Below are 24,785 nucleotides of genomic sequence, written 5' to 3'. Positions count from 1 at the left end.
CCACTCAAACATTGGTGCTAATAATAATGTCCAGTAGTTGGGTATAATGGAATGGAACGCAAAACCGAAATTCTTTATTTGTATTAAAATGATAATTAAGGGAAATATTTTGTCACTAACAAAACAAAATAATGGCATAAAATAACCATTTGCTTGCGACAAGCTCTTCTAAGAAACATGTTAAACCTTCAAGCATGTTAAAATTATACTGTATTAATTGTCAAATCCATAGTTTTGTGCTGTAAACAAAAAGAAGATAATGTTCTATTACAAAACATTAAGTCAGCATAAATGGACTGAAATAAATTTTATATTTAACGAGCATGTTCTGATTGCGAATTATCGCTGTGCGATTTATATCAGCAGCGTATCTTATAATCAAGGAAGATGTATATTAACCAACTGCGTTTATCATTCTGAGTTTTAACTTTTAATTAACGTTTCAATGAAAACATCTTATCAGTGACGTAAGAAAACTTTTCAGAAAACATGGAAGGAGCAATTTGGTGAGAGTTATTGAAACAGGTGTTCCTCTTGTTCCGTTTATTAGAATCTGACAGCTGCTGACTCGTTAATTGTGATTTGCGGCATTTTGGTTCCTTTTAAATTGATTAGAATAAACAACAGGTTAATTTTTTTTATTACAGTTGTGATATTTCATAATGTTTTAAAACTTAGCCCTTAAACATTTCGTTGACATTTATTTGTTAATGTTAACGTAAATTATTTTCATGGCTTTCAGTACTGTCGTTTTGGTTAGACACGGTGAGAGTGAATGGACCAAAAAGAATCTGTTTTGTGGATGGTATAATGCGCCTCTTACAGATAAAGGTAAAATAGTTTTTTTATTATTGAAAATAATTATCTATTTTATGTTACTTTTTAATTGCAAATTCAGTGAATTTACTACTTGTTAAAACAAAAAAAAAATGCTTTAGTAGAGTATATCGGATTTAATATTGTTTAGCATAATCCACAAGTGTGATGAATTGATTGTTTATTCTAAATATTCATTTATTTAATGAATTCAGAATGCATCATACAATGTGATATGTATATGATTTTGAAAAACGAATGTAATTGCTGATCATATGATTGAAAGGTTTAATCTTTTTAAAAATAATTGTAAATTTAATATTAATCATTAAAATCGAATAATTCATTTTTTAAGTATATAAATGCCAATATAATATCACCACCAGAAGTTAGTAAACTACACTTCTGAAGTTTTTTTTTTACCTCCTTTTTATTTTATTACTATTATTGATGATAGCAGCTTTGAGATGTTTAGTAACTGGTCAAATGCCATGATTGTTCATTTGATATTTTTATCAGTTACTTGGTTAGTAGATTTTACATTGTTCAAATCTATTAGATTTGTTCCTATGTTGTTTCGCACAAAATTAATGTGATGTAAAAATCTTTTTGAGTATACCCTGTTTCCAATCTGGGTGATTATATTTATCAATGTATGTTTTGTTCTTATATTATTACTTATTCTTATTTTATGGTCTAACTTATTTTGTTAGTGGTATATGTAATTCAAGAGTTATTAATATTCACAACTCTGATTGGTATAATTTGTTATATATGGCTCTTTTATTTTGAAGATCTTAATGGTGTATATAAAGATTTTCACAAAAAAAATTTATTATACAAAAATTATTAAATTCCTACAATTGTACAATAAGATATATAAAAACTTTAAAAAGTTTTCGTAAAATACTAAAATCGCTAACATTAAATATGAGCTTCAATGGTAGCAGATACTAAATCTAAGTTGTATTTAGTGTTTACCTGGTATTTCAACTCTTGCCAAATGTGGTGCATCATATCAGCACCACTGTTGGTAAAAAACGCTGGAGTGACTCACTATTAAAACTTGAAGTGTGATTGCCACCAGTTACTATGCACCTATAATTCTAGATGTCATTAATGAAGATCTTTTTATTGTGTAATACTTGTATGTTTTCAAATCACTGTAGAAAAATTATATACCAGATGAGCAAATTTCTAATCTAATGAAAATTTTATAGCTAGCAAATAGTAAAACAAAAATAATAATTGAGAGGGTGCCCATGATTTAGCATCTGGATTCTATTACTGATGATAATGGTAAAAAAAAATGTCTTTTTTTTTAGGGGTTTTAGATGCTATTGGTGCAGGGCAAGTATTAAAAGAAGCAGAAATTAAATTTGATATTGCATTCACATCACAGTTAATGAGAGCAAATAAAACATTAGAATTGATTCTTAAAGAAATTGATCAACCAGATCTTCCTGTAGTAAAATCCTGGAAATTAAATGAACGGCATTATGGAGCACTTACTGGAATGAATAAAGAAGAAGCTGTTGAAAAATATGGATCAAAACAGGTGCTTATGATGGATAAAAATTTTAAATATTATTTTATAATACATCATAAACCTACTTTGCTGAAAGTACTGGTTTCCGAACTTTTGAAGAACTTCAACTAGTTTTTTTATTGGGAATGGTTGAATCACAAAAAAATTAAATCTGGCTAGTACAAAGTGTTCAGTATGTCCGTGTAAATTAATGGGACTAGGTTAAAATTAAACTATAGCTAACTTTGTGAAATAAAAACTGTATTTCAGTTTAGTTTTTACATAAGTAAGGGTCCATTATCTCAATATCAGGTTGGTAGGATGGCTTGAACATTGGATCATAATAGAATTTATAATTCAATATCAAAATTGAACTTGTGTGAATATGCTGTATTTTATATGTAATTGTTTTTCTTTTAATCAAATTAAGTATCTATTGAAAATGAAATGGTACATACATTTAATGTGGTATGAATATTTAATTATTCTTACAAAACATACAATAATATAAAGAATCTTCTTAAGGATTTAATTTAATTACTTCTTTTTCACTAGTATAAAAATTAGCAAATCATCCACATGTGATAAAAATGTCTTATGTCTTTTTTCTTTTTCCAAGATTTTGATTTTCTTCTCTTATTTCTTGTTCGTTTTCTTTCTATCTTGTTCCTCACTCATTCTCTTCATACTGAATTTTAATGATCATTTCTGACATTTCAATTACATTTTCAAATTCTTTTCCTTAATTTTTGGTTTTGTAATTGGTTATCTTTTTTCTTGGACTGAATTAAAACTTATGTCGTAATTGGTTATCTTTTTACTTGTACTGAATGCAAACCTTTGTTGTTTTTCCTTTATACAAGTAATACACCCATCTTATTTATTAAATGTCGATACGTACTGACATCTGTCTTTATGTTAAAAGATTAACATAAACTTTTATGTTAATCTTTTTCAAAATTTTTTCTAAGTGATTAAAGTTTTGATGTCCTAAACGCTCATGCCTATTGCCAAGCTTTGTTCAAAATTTGGTTCTGCGTAATATTATCTATCAAAGATTTAGATGAAATGTAACGAAAAAACATGATAAAAATTTTACTTTGATATTTGACTATAGCACTAACATTATTATTCTTTTTAAGTTTCTTAAATTTCCATTAGTTTAAATCCAAAATCATACTGTATCCCATACTCAACAACACAATTCACTGAAAATAAATTTATCTTAAATCTGGTACCTACAGAACATTATTTAATGTTGAAACCCAATCATGACTGTTATAACTCTAAATTTATTTTTCTAATACCCACAACTTATATCTTTGACCCATCTCCTACTATTACATATTTTCGTGTTACAATTTCTGTATAATCTTCCAATAGTTCTTGTATATGACACATGAGCTTGCTTGCACCACTATCCAATTATTCTTCAGAAAAATCAGCAAACAACTCAGTTACAAAAAATTCATTACTCGTATTTTTCTTTTCTTTTCCTAATCTAGAATGACATTCATTAATCAAATGTCCTTGTTTTTTTTTTTTTACAGAAATAGCATGTCTGTTGATCTTGTTTACACATAACCTTTTTCATTCTATAAACCTTTTTAAGATGTCCATTTTTTGCAATTAAAACACCCTTTTTTGCTTACTATATACTTGTCAAAGCAACTGCTTGTTCTGTGCTTACTATTATTCAATTGTTCCTCTTTAATTAACAATTTCAATAAATTATTAAGCTTCTGATTTTCAACTGGAACTGATTCCCATGTGGATATAAAAGTTTAAAATTATCAGGCAACAATATCAGACTGTTGGTTATAATCATCTGATGAGACACCGTTTCACCAAATTTCTTAAGTTGATTAATCATTTCTTTAACTTTACTGAACATTATAGCTAGGTTCATCTTCACCCTCAACCGAGTGAAAGCATTTTTCTCCCCCAAAAACAAAAATCTTCACCTTTGTATTTATAATTCACAAATCTCTGTTGTAAGTGATACAGAGTTGACTTTTGCTCAAAAAACTATTCAATTTTGGTCACATATCAGATAAAGTTTCACAGTTTAGTAAATGTGTCATTAATTTTACCAATGTTCTCAAAACAATTTGACAATTTGTGCCTGTACATCTTTAACAATATGAAATCTTCTTTTTTGGTTTTGGTGTCGATCTATCAACACTGTTGAATACATCCATGCCTTTCAATATTGCTTTTGTCTGAAATTTCCATGTACTTGTTTGAAATTACTAGCACCTTCAATTTAATAATATTAATCATTGCACTCATACAACAAAATGTTACAAGAAATGAGTGAACTATTAATACTAAAATTCAGTAGTACATATGAGACGACCCAAATTAAACTTTACAACAATAAACTCAAACTAACACAATTTTCTTTGAAGTGAGATGTCAGCATATATTTAATGTGATATGAATATTTAATTTGTATAAAAAATTTAATTAAATGTTATAATTTTATTGCCAACTTTCAACAATATCTTTTAATCAAATAAAGATTCCAGTAATGTTAGTATACAGTTGCATCACAGTTTTAATTTACGTAGGAATTTTCTTCTTTTTTTAAATTAATCATTACATGATTAATTAAATCATTAATAAATTAATTAATCATTACGTGATTAATTTAAAAAAAGTTGTTTGTTGACATGAAGTTCAGATAGCAGCAGTGCTTAGAAAGATTGAAGTTTGAATGTAAGGATATAATTCTAACTTGCACATGAGTTTTATTATTGCAGTTTTATTTTTTTAAACAGAATTAGGTCAACATGATTTCAAAACATAGATATGCAAGTCTAAATATTTGTATTCTAACTTAAACTGGTATACGTTAACTGTACCTAATTTGTTTTAATAAAATTAAAAAAACAGAATAGCCCTGTTTATTTAGAGATAGAAACCAACTTTTGTTGTACGAGTTAGATCCATGATAACTATATTTTAACTTCAAGTTACCTAAGCAGTTCTGCTATTCAGACATTGTGCAAATAGATTCTCAATTCATTTAAAAAAGTTAAAAAGGAACAATGATAAATTATGGTTTAGTTTTTGTTAAAAGGTAGCTAATTCTTACAAAAGGTTTCAGTTATGAATAAAAACTGGTTATTTTAAGTCATCCTGGCAACTTGATATGCAGTTACCTAAGAGTACTTTAATTAAATATTCAAAGTAGCCCCCACCAATTTGAAATGTGTCTTTTAGTATAACTGTTATATTGTTACCTATTAAATATCCTGAGATTTCAACAGTACCACAGTTTTTGTCATTTGTAGCATATGAATTTTCTTACATCCTTCAAAACATTGCAATGAAGTTTGAAATCTATTTATTTATATATTGACCAGAAATAAAAATCTTCAAGAAGTAATCATTATTTTAATCAGATATGCCTTCTCCACCTTACTGAAGGAATGCAGCCATCTACAGTGATTTAGTATCTTAATCTTGCCTTACTTTTAATTTTCATCTCCATTAATGATATTGATATGTGAATTTATATAAGAACCAGGAATCTACACAGTTTTATTTATATTCAAATGATGTGGATATGCCCAGTACGGGCATCCCAAAATTCTTGTTTTTTCTCCTTTGCCATAATCAATAGAAACATATTTGAAATCGGTTCCATTTAATCTATATGAACAAAATCATCCTTTGATTTGGATGCCATGACTTCACTAGAGCTTGATTTATTATATTACTCGCTAACAAAAAAGAGAAGAAGAAGAAGTAATGTTATTTTTATTGTTTATTTTTTATAAAAATGAACATTGCATATTTCATTTTAAAATATGCACAAAAACTTTATTTGAAAGTACCCATAATAGTTTGTTTAAATTAATTTAATTTAATCCTCTTACAATTTAATATTTATCATCTGCTTCTGCATAGAATTGTGATTCAATACATAATCAATCTTCTTATTTTACTAACTAAATTTGGCATTCATGTTTCATCACTGCTACAATATTTCCGACAGAAACATGGCCTGCTAGCATTGCAGTTAGTTTTCTTTTTTAGATGATTAATTACCTTATAATACTGCTTATACTTATAGTACTTATTTACTGCATTTATAAGTTATATGTATTTTTAAATATGCAATCTTATTTTTTGTATTGTAATTGCTTTATTACTTTATTCAAAGTTGAATGTGGATTTATTTAAAGTTAAAATTTGTTCTGTTGTGTTCTCTTTATTTTTATAGTGAGGATGTTATGATGTAAGCTATACACAAATAATATAACAAACTGTCTAATACAACAATGTGCAACATACAATATTTGCAACAGTATTACAATGTAACGTACAATGTGCAACAGTATTTGCAATACTATAGTAAATTACGTTATGTAATTAGTTATATTAATATCAAGCAGGAGAGTGATATGATATTATGGCATTATCATGTGTTTCTTTTTGTGATTGAGTTAAGATAGTATTTGAAAGAAGGATCAGTCTATTTTATAGACTACTTTATGTTTATTTATTTACATTTGATGAAACTGTATAAATATAAACCCCAAAACTAGCTTTCTTAACCAATTGAATATATTTAGTATATTTTAAATATTTTAATATTTATATGCAGTTATTGTTCATCTATTTTTATTTTCAGTTCAAGGTGAAACAAAGTTTCAGTGTTACACCTAAAGTTTGAAAACTGTTACAACTCCTCAGTTTTCGTTAACATATGTGAGGACTTTTGCTTTAGTTTAGTAAATTTCATAGAAATACTTCATAAATATTTTTAATTGCCTAAGTTAAAAAAAAACAAATTCATTGATTAACTTCAATTGAGGGGTATGGAACTAAAAAAGTAATGCAATCGGAGGACAATAGAAATGTTGGGTATAATGAATGATAGGATGATACCATATAGGTAGAGAATTTATGTTGATTTGGTGATAGTGGATTGTATAGAAAAATGCTAGGGCTGGACAATCCCTCAGACCGGTATGAGAATGAAGATACTTGATATATAAGATAAACAATATTGAATAAGATTCACTAAACTACAAGATATAGTAAATGCGCATAATGATACACTCGCTGATGCAGCAGAGCCGTGTTACTTAAAAACACCAAGCACAACTGCTCGCTGGCGGACGAAGACGATGTTTCTCCTGACAAATATTTAGGATGACTGATTTAAAGACTGGTTACAACCAAACCTTTTTATGAGTTCTCCCTCCACTTCTCAATGTCCAACATCAAGTGTATGGCTTTGAACGTACATTATTAAATAAAATAATTGTTAATAGAAGTAGTAGTCACCCCCTATCTGCAAGTTTTTAAAACAGGTCTCAAAGTTTGGTTTTAATTATGATTAATAATTAGGTTAATTTAGAGTTGAGGAATTCTAATCGCCTCTCATTTGCTGTTAAAAATTTATATACCATAATTTATGCTTTATAGGTTTGATAATTGTAGATCTATTCAGAATTTCCCATGCAGTTTTGTTTTTATGTATTTGCTATTATATATATAGTGTTATACACACACACACTTGCTAAATGCAGTTCATCAAATTCTCCATTTCAGTTTTACGGAACCAATAAATTCAATAAGCTTGCCCATACTCAACATAACATTTCTTCTGTTATGGATGTAATTGTTTCTTCAATTCTTTCCTTTAAGCGATTCAGGTCATGTAATTCTTATGAGTAAGCAATGTTTTTAATGAGTCCGTAAATTGCAATTAACTCTAAGATCCTTTGTTTCAAGTGGTAGGTGTTAGTGATGGGTGTGATGTATACGTTTTGGTTCACAAAATCCCAGAAGTTAAAATCTAGAGCAATAAGATCAGGTGATCATGGAGGTCATAGATTCCATATGTCTTTTCTGATAATTAGGATTTATAAACACAATTTGGCTAGTGCAGAGGAGCATATCCTTTGAAAAATCGATATTATTACCTATTTGCAGAAATGTAAACTGTTCAAGCATTTTCATGTAATTGTTTTCATACTATTACAGTAGATGACAAAAAAAGTTTATTCAGCCTTACCAAAGTATAACAGATGTTTACTTTTGGGAATATTGTTCACGTTCAATGAATTCATGCAATTTTGTAGAGGCCAAATCCTCATTTTGTATCACGTGTCCATAAACATGAGAAGTGGGTCAATGAAAATCATTTAAAAATTTTCATCAGACTCTGTTTTCTTGAAAATACTGATAACAATTGTTTACTTTATTGCCTGGATGTACTGTGTGTAGTAAGTAAATGCAGTTTACACCATGAGATGGAGTTTTTAACACCTTATTAATAGATTGTTTAGTCAGTTCATGTTCAAGAGTTCACATTCACAAACAATTTTCTAGTTATGTAAGAATTACTTTCTTGATTTTTTTCAGTTGTTTAATCACTTGAGAGATGGTCTTCGTCAGTAATTCTTATCCAGTCAACTTTGTGTTTTCTTTCAACTGCTTTTCCCAACAACTAATGTTGTTTGGATAATGATATCTTTATTGAAAATGTGATGATATTCTCTTTGCATTGGAGCATCACAAATTCAAATCTTGCTAGTCACAACATGTACCAAACCTCCCTTCAAAAGGCTGGTTGACATGTTTAACTACTGGGAGTGGTATTTTATTCTCAGGAAATAAATAGGCAAACTTAAAAATTTAGTAGGCCTATATATATATATATATAAATAATGTAAATAAAAAATATCTGTAAATTATGGTTTACATGTTTAATAACAGTTGTACATTTTTTTTCTGATTCTTCTATGTTTTGTTTTTATGTATTTGTTTGCTATATAATATATATATATTTGCTAAATGCAGGTCATCAAATTTTGTTATAATGGGTGGCCCAAGATAAATCGAACTGGACAAGGAGAGGAGAAACTGAAAAGTGTTAAGTGTATTCGATGTAGCAGCAAGGAATAACATTTTGAATGCTATGCAGCAAACTGTGATACACGTTGGCCTTGAATGGTGGGAGGAGAAAAGCGCAGGAGGGGAACACAACCTGTAGCTGTGAAGGAAATGCAGTTGAGATAAAGCCAACCACCAGTGCACATACATAAATAAGCCATTGATGAAGGATGCCAGAATAATCATCATCAAGGAATACTACACATAGGACAGATCGATCAAAGGAATGCAAGAAAATTCCAGCCAAGTCATCCATACACAAGCTCATAAAGAAGTTTGAGAAAACTGGATCTGTGCTTGATAAGAAGTATCACTACCCACTTGTGAAAAGAGCCGAGGTGCAGATGGAAAATATTTGCCAGCGCATCCTGCATCCTAAAAACCCTGAACCTGAAGCCAAACAAGTTCACGACTGTACAAATGTTAAAGCCTACAGACCATTATAAATGTGTATAGTATTGCACATGGCTTCTGCAGGAAATTGAAAGTGGTTTACTCGATCCAGCAGACCTCTACGACAAACAAGGCATGGTTCCACCTCAGCAGCTCCATTAATTTGCAAAATTTTCGACATTGGTCTGTAAAAAAATGGTTCATTCGGTTTTCTCACCTGACAGGACTATCTTAAAGGATCTATGGTCTCCGTGGTGGCCTGATCTATCCAGTTGTGATTTTTATTTGTGGGGTAACCTGAAGGGCAAGGTTTACAAGAATAATCCACAAACTCTTGACACATTGCAACAGAATATATGCAACACCAACATCCAACGGGAAAGTTGCAACAAGTTGCACTAAATGTGATTCATCGGGTCAAACTGTGCTTGGACCATAGCAGTCAAAATTTCCAACAGTGCCTGTAGAGATGGAGGAAACCACATAAGTGCATAATATCGCCTTACAGTTCATGTGTTCTTCGCTTGCTTTTGGTTCAGTTTATCTTGGATGTTACTCCATATATATATATATATATATATATATGTGTGTGTGTGTGTGTCATGTGTGCACTCTTATGTATGAGTGGGATTGTGTTCTCTCATCCATCAGTTCATCAGACATTACTTTTTAATTTGGTCCTTTCAGTTTCTCTCTCAATGTTGGTAATTTAAAACTGCACCTTGACTTCGTGACACTTTGTAGTATACAATAGTCTGCTTTCATTTACTTTTTATCTCTGGGTATGGATTTAGAAAACCATTAAAGCATGATGCTGTACAAAGAGACTGCTTATTGGTTGATGATGAAGAAATTATGTCTTAAATTGGTGTCTGTTGTATACAAATTAGAACCTGAAAATTTCAAGATACTTACTTTTCTAACATTATACAGTTTGTCAGATATCTAACAGCAAAGCTGAGAAAAATATTTTGCAGTATTTTTTCCAAAATTCTAATAATGAATGATAGGGTTACATCAACAGTCACAGATATTAATATCAGCCTAAGCTTACAATAAATAAGACTTCAACATACCCTGCAGGCTTGTCTCTGCTGCCCTCGCCCCTTCGGGACGCAGGCCAGCTTTGCCCAAACTCATTTAAGCATTTGCTCATAAAACGGTTCCTCAACAAAAACCTAAGTCAGCTCAAACCATTACACCAAATATGCACACGCCTCCTTCATACAACTTTGATCTAAATAAAGCCAAACTTAACTTTTTTCTTGACATTAAACTATATCCTCATGACCAAAAACAATTTTGCCTTGTATGATACCCTCATTCCTAACTACTATAAAAAATCACTACCAAAAACTATAAGAAGTTAAAATTTTAAAATGTACTTGAAATACAATGTTTCTCTGTAAAAGAAAAGAAACTGATGAGAAATATGAAAAAATATTAATATTTTTCAAGCAATAGACAAAAAACTATAATAATGTCTTTTCACACATTTAACAGGCCTAAATAGTTTTTTACGAGTAATTAAAGTAACAGGAATAGTTGACATTAATGTTAAGACCATTAGTTATAATGCTTTTTGAATGAAAATGAGGAAAAGAATTTAATTAATTTTTAATTTGTCAAAATGTGAGTTGGACACATAGGTAATAAAATATTTATATGTTCTGAGAATAATTAAAACAAATCAAAAAAACTTTGTTCACTACATATGTATGTTTAACTATTTTATACTAAGATTTTAATAATGCTGCATCCATTTTAATAATGGACTTCATAATAATTGTAACTTTTTAAACACACCCCTTTTTTCCTTAACATTGATCTTATAATTTATGGTTTACACTCTGCAGAAAATTGTAAAACATTTGCACAACTGTAGAATCATAAACATATTCCTTGTGATTAGCAGGGGATTATAATAGAACAAAGTTCTATAATATAGCTTACTTCTTGGTTTTGTTGAAATTATACTTATAAACCAGCATTTTCTTAGAACAGAGTTTAAAAAATTCTTGATTGAAACATTCTTTCTTGCATGAAGCACTCATTTCGATATCACAGTCTTAAAAGCTTCAGATTTATAATGCATTATCTCTGTATTATGCAGGGCATTTCATAATGTTCTTAGGAGTTACAAAAATTCAGTACAAAAAAAGTATTTCACCTAAGTGAAAGTTGTATGAGGTGATGCAGGGACTGAAACAGTTTTTGTTAAAATCTATAAATGTTCAATATGTGCTTCTCTGGTGACATGGCACACATCAACATGAAAGTCTAGCTCTTGCCAAACTCGTTCTAACAAGTTATTTTCGATAGAGTTGATTGCATTGATTATGCGATTCTTTAGCTCAGCGATATCGTGCGACATTGGTGGGATAAACACCTTATCTTTCACGTATCCCCAGAGAAAGAAATCACATGGCGTGAGGTCTGGTGATCTTGGTGGCCACAGCATAATGTGTTGGTCTTCTTCAGACGCACGTCCTATCCAGCGCCTAGATTATGTTGTGTTAAGGTACTGTCGAACCTCGTTATGAAAACGGGCAGGACAACCATCTTGTTGGAAAATGAAGTCATTGAGTAAGTGAGGCATAAGCCATAATTGTAACATATCCAGGTATATCATGCCGGTTACTGTTGTTTCCATAAAAAAGAACGGCCCGTACACTGCCTCACGAGAGATCGCACAAAACACGTTTACTTTTGGAGAATCCCGAATGTGCCCCACATAAGCGTGTGGGTTTTCAGTTCCCCAAACTCGCATGTTTACTTTGCCGCTAATATGGAAAGTAGCTTCATCGCTGAAAATTATCTAGTTTAGAAAACCTTCATCTAACAACATTTTCCTGTAACTGTAAACAAAAATCGAGCTTACGTGTTTTATCTCTATCAGAAAGACGCTGGATTAACTGAAGATGGTACGGTTTGCATAATAAACGTTTACAGTAAACTCTCCACACTGTTGTTTTCGGAATTCCTAATTCTCTGCCTACAGCCGCATTTGATTTTGATGGGCTGCGAATGAAACTTGCACGCACACGTTCGACATTGACTTCTGAGGTTGATGGATGACCAGTTGATTTTCACTTGCACAAGCAACCAGTTTTACTGAATTGTTTATACCATGCACGAATTGAATTGTCACTTGATGGTTCCTTATGAAATTTCAACCAAAACGCACGTTGCACAGAAATTGCTGACTTTGACAAGTGAAATTCTAACACACAAAACGACTTCTCGCTTCCCATGGCAGCCATTTTCTCTACTGTCGACGCCTAGCAAGCAAATGGTTTACTAACTGCCTAGTATATTTGGAAAAAACTATTTGAAGTATTCTTTCACACAGTACTTGTTTTATTATTATGAGTGAAGTAGTTTTTTCTTAATGGATTTTCAAACTCCGAAGAACATTATGAAACGTCCTGTATAAAGGGCAAACATATGTTTGTATGTTAGCAAAAATCTCAAGAACCGCCAAATTCAACTTTTCAATTGTCATTAAATGTATCAAGTATTAAGCCTTTTATCCATAGGTCTCAGGTGTGAATCCCGGTCAGGCATGGCATTTTACAGATTTTAATATACATCTTTTGTAAAATGAATGCACATTTAAATTTTTTAAAAGATTAGGACTTCTTTTAAAATCTTATTACACAGTAGTAATTCTTATATAGGTAACATTTTCCTGAACTCTTTTAATCGCATAAAGACATGTGATCTTTGTAAGGATACATAAATACTTATCCATTTCATATACATAAAAAGCACTTATAATACATTTTTGCAAACCATCTCACTAAATTAAATTACACATTTATAAAAAACATGAAAATCTCATGCAAAAATAAAGGTTTAAAGAAATGGCATTCTAAATGTATAAAACACAATTAAAATTGCTTTTACTCTTTGAGTATATTATTATTGCCAACAACAAAGAGCCATTGAAATTTTATCCAAACATTGCTGCACCATATGGCACAAAAACACAATAATCACTACACCAGTCTTGAGTAAAGTTTTTTTTTAACTATCGCCCAAGCCTTCTACAGTAGATCTAAAAATTGTTTATATTTTTAAACATAATATGATGGATGTCAAAATAGAATTTTTTTTAAACCTTATTCAATTGTATTTTAACAAAATTTGTCAAAGCCTTGTTGAAAATGCAAATTTTTAAAGCTGTATTGTTTTTCTACATGGAATTTTCATTCATCATTACAACAGATAACAACTAGGTCTTTTAACCCACCCAACCTTCAATTATAAATCATGTTTATTTATTTATTTTAGACCTCATTGCACATGTTTTGTGGATATTGCCATCTATATTCAAGCAATTATTTATAAAAAAATTATATTGGAGCTTATTTAAAAAGGGGTCCACCTTGAAAACGACATACCTACATATTAAATCATTTTAGAGTAAATTAATGAATAAAAATATTACAAAGTTTTTAACTGTGAAACATATATTAAGTGAAATTATTTTAACATATCTTATCAGTTAATGACTTTTGAATTAAAGTAAAATTATATTACAAACCTTTGCCAGAAATCACATTGGAAATAATCTTATCATATAGTACATAGTAAAAACAGGATCTATGGAATTATATTATATATTTTTAGTATTATTATTTCTGATAATTTGAAAAATGATAAAACATTACACATTTTTAAATTAACTTTTTACTTGTTTTCTACGTTAGAGAATAAAAATAAAATTCAAATTAATTAAATTTGTTTCACTTGTTGCATTTTATTTTATTGAGTTCTTATGGAGATATCTCTGCTTCTTTAGAACTTATTTATTTTATAAGTTCATTAGAAGCATAATTAAAATTTTAGAGATAACTGCCTCAGTCACTGAAGTAAAATTAATTACCTTGCTGGTATTAATATGTGTAGTATGTATATATACATAAAATAGAAAGTATATATGAACACACATATATTTTAAGGGATATTTTCAAATATATAGCTGAATTTGGCTGTAGTTTTTCAGATATATATTAACAAAGGAAAAAAGGTTGTCGGGATTATGGATTGGTTTCACAACTAACTGTTGTGGTAGAAGAGTTTTCATCAGTTTATAAACAAATAAAATTGTTTTTTTAAATTCAGAAAGTTTTCTTAAATATTTAAATAAACAATTAGCCAATTATAATTTACATTATTTAAAATGAAAAAATTCACAGTAGATTTTGTTTTGTGAAAATGACACAGTAAGGGTGCAATTTTGTTTTAGTACCTGCTATAAGTTTTGTTTTGAGTGTCATAAAATGCAATAACAGCAATTCATTATGCCAATTTTAATGAACAGCAACATGGGTTTTCAATAAAATTATTTTATAAAAACAGATATTCATTTGTGAAAAATGAAGAAAACCATTAATGTTTTTGGTGTACATAATGTGGTTTCAAAGAAGCAATTATGGCATGTAATTAAACATTTTGAGAAGCATTACACTTTACAAAATTTTTAAAGCGTGGAAAAACTGTGAGAGCTCATAACCAAGAAAACATTAATGTTGTAAAGGAGAGTGTGGCTAAAAATCCAGCCACCTCATTAAGGGATGCTCAAGAATTTGGTGTTTTTACAACCTCTGCATGGAAAATTTTACAGAAAGATTTATAATTCTTTCTGTATAAATTTCAACTCGTATAACAACTTAAATACAATAACCATGCATGTCATCATGAACTGAGTAAAAAAGTGCTAAAGTTACATTATGATGATCCTGAATTTTTAAAATATTTCATTATGAACAATAGAACTCGCTTCTTGATAGATGGATACGGTAAACAAGCACAAGAGTTGGCTTTTGGGGGACCTGGAGAACCCGAGAAAAATACATTATAAACTTCTTCACTGTCAAAGTGACAGGGTAGTGTGCCATTGGACTGGTAGTGTTACTGGATCATTTTTTCAAAGCTGCTAGTTAGAATGCATGATTGTTACCTCGACTCAGTTTCATGTGATGGTGCAAGCTTTTTTTTCTTAAAGTGGAATATGGTCTACCATCACATATAGTTACAACAGGATAGCATTACATGCCATACAGCTTGTGCAACAGTTGACATTCTGAAGGATGCATTTTCCAGTCAAATAATTTTCAAATCAGGTGATGTTGATTGACCCGCTTAGTTGGCCTTGAATATAAGATAAGCCATACCAATTTGAATGCATTAGCCTTTTCTTCATGGACTACCTGAAGAAAAGTCTATATTACAAGTGCACAATTTAAGACCAATATTTTCATAAAATAAAGCAAATAACCTCAGAAATGTGATCTAATGGATTAAAAAATATATAAAAATGCCAGAATTTGTGCTACTGTCAGAGTTGGTTGTTAGATTGATGCATTTTTTATATTAATTGCGTCACTGCTTGAATAAGTGATCAGTGTAAAAAAAAAAATTGTTTCCCTTTTAGTTTATTCAAAAGTTATTCAGAAAGAAAATGGTGCTGTTACATAAACATCCTGTAGTTGTTTTTATAGTTCTTTAGGCTTGAAATCTTCTATACAAGAACAAATCTATTTTGTTCTTTAAATGCTCTTTAGAAAACATGAGACTGCCATTGGTGATGAGAAATTGAATATTTCTGAAATCAGAGAACTATATGTAGGTATCCCACGAAACAGAAACTTTCAGGACATGTTCGCTGGTGAAAATAATGAAAAAAGTTTATATAAACATTGATCTGATAAGCTTTATTTTCTAGGGCTAGCGAAAGATTTCGCCTGGATTCAGCTCTTCTAACAAAAAGAAGTCCTGCTGTAATCTTTGGGATTCAATTTAAGGAGTAAGGTTAGTGGTCTCTAACATAAATTGATCTGGAAAATAGGATAAAACAAGTCCCAGAACTGTAACTCCAGTAGATTTTAAGATATCTGACATAAAACACAGAATTCGGTGTCAAAAAACAAGTTTTTTTTTAGGTTTGTAGTACAGTAGTTTTGCTAAATGACTAATAAATGCGGAAGATTTAGTAACAAAACTTGTAGAGAATTTAATTCTGAGAAAAGTAATGTAATTAATGAAAATTCCTTTTATTTGTTCTTCCTATGCTCATCTCATTGAAGCTGTATTTTCCAGTTTTGTTCCTGTTACTAATAGTGTAATTCATGAGTGAAATATACTGATGCCTATAAGAAATAATGAATGAGTTGATAAAAAAAAATTTCATTTCGATAATGAATCTTTTATTATGCAAAGGTGATAAAAACCTGTACCTGTTCACTAAGAACCTCAGGATTAGAAGTTACAGTTTTTTTTCTATAAATGTTATAATTCTTGGACAGATTGTCCTAGAATGGTGAAACATAGCTAACACCCAAAAACAAATAAGAATATTTCTAATGAAGAGTAAATTTGCTTAAAAATTACATATGCTACATCCTCTCAAATTTGACCTATTTGAAAATGTACTAAAAATCACTTATTTCATAATTAAGAGGAATAAAGTTTCCAGGAATCTTTTTAAAAGAACATTGTAGATGAATAAATTTAGAAAAGGTCAGTATTAAAACAAGCTGTATTAAATTACAACTGCCTTAACGAACTAAATGGTTTTAAACCAAACCTCATTTCTATTATATTCAGTATTTAGTTAACAAGGTTAGATCTGATTTAATAGTAGAGAATGGGATATCTTGTTATATCTCATCAGTTACACTACCTGTGTTCATGTTAGGCAAATGTATTGAATTTTTCTATTATTAAAATAAATAAATATTGGTATTTGTTTTAAAGGTACAAATATGGAGAAGAAGTTTTGACGTACCATCTCCACCTATGGATAAGACACATGCTTATTATAATTCAATTAAAGAATATGCAAAATCAGTAATTAATTTAAAAAGTTTTGATGTTCCAAAGGTTGAAACTCTTAAAATGACAATGCAAAGAGTGATACCTTATTGGTTGCAACATATTGTTCCTGAAATTAAATTGAGAAAGCGTGTACTTGTTGTCTGCCATGGTACATGTCTTCGTGCTATTCAAAAACATATTGATGGTGAGTAGTGAGTAATACATAATGCAACTTTAGTAACTGAAACATATAATTAGAAATCCATTAATTCAAAAAATTGGATCATCATTTTTATGTATCAAATAGTTTGTTGAAAACTTTCTAATTTTAAATATTAAAAAAATTACTTGATATCTAAGTTCTAATTACTTGATATTGGATGGTAATCTCTTTTAATAACATTTTTAACATAAAAACATATAAAAATCATAAAATTAATGCAATTTTTATAAATCATAAAAATTTTAGAATATGGAGGTCCTGTGTTATATAGGGTCAAAGGCGCAGAGTTGCACAGTTTCATGTATACATAAAGGTTTTTTACAAGTAACATTTAAATAATTTAAAAAATACTGTAAAATTTAATTTATAGAATACAAAAATTAATTAATTGACAACCAATGCTTGCTAGATAATTCAGTAAAGTGAAGCTAGCACATTACTTGTTACATCTTAATATTATGACTTTCAAACCATGTAAGGATGAAGTATGAAACCACTGCTCACTGTTCTAAAAAAAAAACTTTCTTCAAATGTGATGAGATGTTGAAGTATTAAAAGGAAATGAAAAACTATGTAAATGTACTTTCGCAATAGACAGTTTCCAAATGGACATAAAACGGTTGTCATCATATTGGTTAAAATGTTTAACGTATACCCTACTGTAAAAAAGTATGTGTTGTAAATGAAACCACCCTCCCTTTACTCAGATTCCAATCAGAATCTTAGCAACTCCCATCAGATTTTCATGCTCAGTGACTTCCTTTATGTCATCATCAGTTTGTCACAATGGAACTTATTTCCTGCAACAATTCACATTTATATTAAATTACCAGTAGGTCTGAATCATTTTTTAACCAAATTATATACACCAACTGAACTGCATGTTTGAGTACAACACAACTTATATTCTGAATCATTAAAACATGTTGCCTAAGCTTTACAATAATCATTGTTACTACAATATTTATATTTATCCTTTTAATGTTTTACATAATTTTTAAGGCAGCCATACCTTTTGTGATTCACAGTGGATCATGTGAAAAGCCCAGTTACTAATTTACTGTTACAAGCTGGCACATCTGTTTTGTTTACTTATATACTTCAAAATCTTATAACACTTTTCTTTTCATCTACTTTAATAAAAGAGTTTTATACATTGTGATTTATTATAAATTGGTAGGTTTTATGAATTTTTAAAAAAATCACTTTTAAATTTGTTGATTCCCTATTTTATGGACTGGAAGCATAGCTGCTGTGAACAAAATTTGCCTAGAGGTTTCAGTTAGGGAAAAACAAACAGCAGCTAGTTATTTAGGTATCTAAATAAGTAGGCACATACAAATAGTAGCAATGCCAGATAAAATGGGAAACTGTCATTGGCAGATATCAGATAAATAGAGAGATTCATTTGAAAATAAATAAAAGTATAACAGAAGTAATCAAGTGTCAGATAAGAGGATAATAAAGGATTAAATATTAAGATAGTGAAACGTAATGTCAGGAGTTACAAAATCTTGTTATTTATGTAATATTACAAAAAATAGACAAAGTAAGGTAATATCAAGGTAAACTGGAACTAGCAAGGAGACCTTTCATGTGGAAAATAAAACTTTCTAACATCAAATACGTTATTAAGGAACAGAAATACATTCTTGAAGTAATTGTGTGAAGTATAATGCTTGCTTTATGATACCAAAATTATGAACACTAGAAGCAGAAAGGAAAAGAGTAGAGGTCTTAAAAGAGTAGATTTTAAAAATTAAGACTGATGAAGTTTAAAATGAAGAGTTCCTAGAACAAACAGCAGACAAGAAAAGATTTTGTAAGAATCTCGTAAAGAAATGAACAAAGTTGGTGAATTTACAGTAATCCATCCAAATTGAAATAATTTGGTAATAAAGAGATGTTTAATGCTAACAAAAACTAGTGAGAAGCAAAAATTTTAAATATAAAAACATTAACTGAGGATTAAGGAATCTTAATTAATGATTAAAAAATCGAATGGAGAATAACATCAGACCAGTCAAATACTCCCAAAATAGTAATTGGAAATAAAACATAGGAAAAGCTAATTAACTATAAATTATAATCAAAATCTAAAAATAGATTAGTTATCCACATCAATATTCCCTTGCTTAAAGATAATCCAGTCTAAGAACCTTATGTTATAGAAATAGAAAGCAAACTAATATAAAAAAAACTGTAAAATTATTATAACAATTATTGCCAATGCAAATATATAAGTATTTTCAATTTTACATATGTGAGCCTCCTGCAACCTACAGTGAAGCATGTACTTCCCTCCAATCATGCAAGTGGTTGTTGCTTACTAATGTTAAATATGAATATTAATTAGGAAAAAATTATAGAAAGATTGAGGCTGGGGACATTATTTTAATTTTAATCTTTTCAAATTCTAGTTAATAATTATGAGTTCAAGAATAAGGTTATGATTTTAAATATAAATACAGATGTAAATAGAAGTTGAAAATGTAGCTTCACAAGATTTCCTGTTGGTGATGTAAAATAATTACTATACATTTTATTATGATATCGACATTTCTGAAAAGTCGAGATACATGGTTGTAATGATGAAGCAAAGTTGGCACTTCCCTTTCCATTCAAATCTTAACAAGCCCAGGCTTAGCCAGACCAGTTATATTTTAATGTCATTGACTTTGATACCATTTCCTTGTTCTAATTAATAACTCTTCTTGGTCTGGTGGTAACTGGGATGTAACAAACTACAGGTAATACTCACTTCATGAAGAAGAGAGACAGCTCCTTTTTAGCCACGAATCAACATAGCTGCACAAGATGTCTTCAATAATGAGAAATTTATTGAATATCATACAGATCAATCAATCACTTAAAATGAATGATAGAGAAATTTGAAGACAAATATGCAACAGTCATCTGAAGATAAACATAGGTAATAAGAATATTCAACAGTAGAAAGTTTTGGTTTCAATTAACCATATCGCAGGAATGGATGGCCTGAGATTGTACAAGACTACATACTTCATTTACATTCATACATATCAACCTCTGAAGTAATACCTTATGGTGGTTCCAGAGGCTAAACAGAAAGAGAGAGAGAGAGAGAGAAAAGGAAAAGGGAGAATTTTTGGCTGGATGGAGATTATCTAATGAGAAAAGTTGTATCGGAGTAAGGTTTACGATGTGACAGAATAGAAAAGATAAAATTAAAGTAAAGGTAAATAAAAGTGAAAATATTGGTCTTTTGGTTAAAGAAAAATATCATATTTTGGGGCTGATTTTTTTACTGAATAAAGTTAAACCTTATGGTTAAAACATTTAGCTACATTTAGATATCCCACAGCATAATTTGCTAGGAAAACAGATGAAAAAGTTAAAAAATTCTTTGATATCTGTTACGATGAGGATGGATGGTACTGTGAGCATAACTGAAGTAAGCATGTGGCTTCATTCTGTAAGATGTAGAAGGATTGAGCATAATACTTCAACGGGTATAAATTTGAGAAAAAACCAGAAAATTACAGAAACATTTCTTTTATTCTCAGAATGAAAGTGATACATCTTTTTCAATAACCTTAACACCACCAAAATGAAGAAAATGCAGAAAACAATAATTACACAGTGGCACCATGAAGACTGTTTTGATGAACTTTGTTGGTAAATGGAGGCAGAATGGCAATATAACTTTTATAAATTTGTAGTGATAATAGTAAAATAATGTATTACTTTCTTATTTTATGAGATTCTAAACTATTTCTTTTTTTTGCAGACATTTCTGATGAGGATATTATGAACACTAATGTTCCCATAGCTATACCAACTTTATATGAGCTGGGTAATGATATAAAACCTTTAAAACCAATCAAATATTTAAGTGATGAAGAGACAATTAGAAAAGGAATAGAAAAAGCAGCATCGGTTAAATTTATAGATTAACATTAATGCAAATAAATTTAACCAGAAAAAAATTATTTTATTAATGTTTGATTATACAGGATTAAGAATAAATGTTTCAAAGAACACACAGTATTTTGGTACTGTTTTATGAGTTTTTTAACACTTAGAAATTATACTAACATATTTTTAATATAAAAGAATATTCAATTTCCTTTTGCATCTGATGTAATGTAAGTTTTCATGGAAACTTAAGTACAATGAAGTTTCAACTTTATACAAAAAAGTTGTTAATGGAAATTTATCTCATGAATTAAAAACCCATTAAAGTGTCCTTTATAATAGTTTTGTTTCAATTTATTTTAGCCATTTTGCGAGACTTATTTACTTTTAAGTATAATGGCAGAAATGTAGAAGTAAAAATAAATAAAATAATGTATAGTTATGAATATTTTTCCACTTTGGTAAACATTTTAGAAATTAAGTAAACAAAAAATCCGGTGAATGGGTGAGGACTCGTAGGGAGATTACTAGGACTGGGAAATAAAAGACCAAGACCAGGCGCCATATGGGGTTCTGGAAATAACATAGTTGGGCGTGGTTCACTTCCTTGGCGGTTAGAGGCTGGCACAATTTAAGACTGAGGCCTGGTCCCTAGGGGGGGGGGGGAGAACAACATAGTCGGGCTCAGTTACCCCCTCCTGGAAATTGGTGGCAGGCAAAGACAGAAAAGATTCAACCAGGTGGGGAGGCTGAACTGACAGTGGGTGGGGAAGCCCCCTTAGAGTTTAAGGACACTTCCCTGGGCCGAGTTTTACTTAACTGTATGTCCGGCTCAGTGGAGTAAAGGTAAAAAAAAAAAAAAGTAAACAAAAACACACACATGTAGTAGGAAAGTGGCCTGAGTATTATACTTTTTTTCTAACAATTGTAGGTTGTAATTCATATTTACTTTTTGGAGTGGACAGTATTAAATTTTGAATTAGGAGGATTGTTTATTGTATTTCAAAGAGGTTGTTTCAATTAACTATAGTTATTTTGCCTAACTATTGAGTATGTTAGTTTGTCGCTTATCTGTCCCAGACTTATTTATAACAGTGATGCATGTAAAGCAACTGAGGTACAAGAGACATCCCCAGAGTTTTTTCTCTCAGAATAATGATGCGCAATCAGTTTTGATGAATTGAAGGTGTTACTTGTAAGGCTGACTTGTCACCTGTATTTTTGGAGCTTGGCATCCGAAATGCAATAAAAAGTGTGGTTCATTGAAGAAGGTAACAGGAAACCACATTACTCCTCACTTTCATAGTAAGCCTGGAATGCTTATTATTTACTTAATAATTATTTACTTATTATCACTTAAGATGCTTATTATTCTTGAAAGTAGCTGGCTTACAACTATTACAGTTATAGCATTTATTATACATCTGTCTTAAACTTTATGAACTGCACTTTATGATCACATTCATAGATTATGATAAGGTACCCCAATACAGTGGAAAAATTAAAAGGATTTTTCCTTGTGGAGTTGTTAACTCCACAACAAACCACTGTATTTGGAGGACCAGGGACTCTTCTGTTACAGTTACTATACCTTAGATTATATTAGGCTAAACCCACCGGGTTGGTCTAGTGGTGAACGCGTCTTCCCAAATCAGCTGATTTTGAAGTGAAAGTTCTAGTGTTCAAGTCCTAGTAAAGTCAGTTATTTTTACATAGATTTGAATACTAGCTCATGGATACCGGTGTGTTCTGTGGTGGTTGGGTTTCAATTAACCACACATCTCAGGAATGGTCAAATTGAGAATGTACAAGATTACACTCATACATATCATCCTCTGAAGTATTATCTGAGCGGTAGTTACCAGAGGCTAAACAGCAAAAAAAAGAAAGATATATTAGGCTAAATTTTATGAGAAATAAGAACCAGTAGGCATCTTGGCCATTTTTTTTTTCTTTTTATGCAACCCCAGGTGGGACTCTTCATTAGTTTCACCTATATAAAAATATTCCCATTCCATTCAAACTGAATTATGTGACCAGTTTCCATGATAGTCATCCAAGAAGGAAGGAAAGGGGTGAGAAAAGAAGGTGTGGATTGCCTCATACAATTAGAGCCAGCTCCTGCCTCTTATCATACCTTAGCCCATTCAAAGTGAGTTTAACCTTCACCTTTGCTCATTAAAAGCAAAGATTAAGTGATTGTAAAAGTGAATAAGTTTGTCAGTTAGAGCATTCTTAATAATTGTGCTTACCTACAATTGTAACATGTCCTTTTCACTCTGGAATTGACAGAATTACAAATAGTACTACCTCTAAAAATAAATAATCTACAATTGCAGGTTATTCTCACTGTGTGCACCAACCTTGAACAGTGAGACCTTCAATCTGATGGAAAACAAAAATTTTATCCCAACAATAATACTGCAGCAGAATAACTAAATGTTACATACAAGATAGTTGAAGGTTTTTTTTTTTGGGTGGGGGAGGTGAAAAACACCTGTGTGTTATCATCGCCCGGAATTTTCTTTAATAAAAAGGTAAAACAATTAAACTTATAAGGTTTAAAAATAATATAAATCATATAATAAAAATTTATTAAAACAAAAGTCAAATAAAATTCAAGACTAATATCGCAGACGGAGTCTTTAAAATAGAAAGTTAAAATAATAGAAAAAGAAACTATATAAAACTTACCTAATTTCGATAGGTTGTGCAAATGGCTCCCTTCTCGGATGATAAAATTAAAGACGTAGAACCAAAAAATCAAAATTGAAAGTAAAGGAAAAAAATTATCAAAACTTCTAGCATAAAAATATATATGATAATATTAAATTTTTTGCAGTAACCTGGTACTACGCAAAAACAGAAACATCCGGTTCAAAATTTTGTTATTATTGTACAAGATACCACGGATATTTCTGGGTAGATTTAATTTACGACGCAACGCCGCATAACATATGCAGTCTACGAGAATGTAGTGCACAGTCATGCGGCAGTTGCATCGTGTGCATAGGGGTGCGTATCCTCCTCACATTAGGTACTCGTGTGTGATCCTCATATGTCCAACCCGTAATCGGCAGAGGACTACTTCCTCACGATGAGTTTTTCTGCAAGAGGAGTCCCATGGCAACACTGAATCTTTAATCCGCCCAGTCACTTTGCCACCTTGCTCTCAGTGATTGTTTT

General features: G+C 30.3%; 1 protein-coding gene across 1 annotated transcript; it reads left to right on the top strand.

Moving 5' to 3' along the window:
• The first annotated feature begins 498 nt into the window (after positions 1 to 498).
• On the top strand, positions 499 to 21,731 carry LOC142324438 (phosphoglycerate mutase 2-like). The gene is made up of 4 exons (XM_075365270.1): positions 499 to 831; positions 2,142 to 2,374; positions 17,420 to 17,684; positions 21,472 to 21,731. The coding sequence occupies exons 1-4, from the start codon at positions 732 to 734 to the stop codon at positions 21,636 to 21,638; spliced, it is 765 nt and encodes a 254-aa protein (XP_075221385.1). The 5' UTR covers positions 499 to 731; the 3' UTR covers positions 21,639 to 21,731.
• Positions 21,732 to 24,785: the final 3,054 nt, after the last annotated feature.

Source organism: Lycorma delicatula, chromosome 5 (assembly GCF_047948215.1).
Source record: "Lycorma delicatula isolate Av1 chromosome 5, ASM4794821v1, whole genome shotgun sequence".
Classification (NCBI taxonomy): Eukaryota; Metazoa; Arthropoda; class Insecta; order Hemiptera; family Fulgoridae; genus Lycorma; species Lycorma delicatula.
The sequence above is the reverse complement of the archived record's forward strand: the minus strand, read 5'-3'. Positions and strand labels throughout refer to the sequence as shown.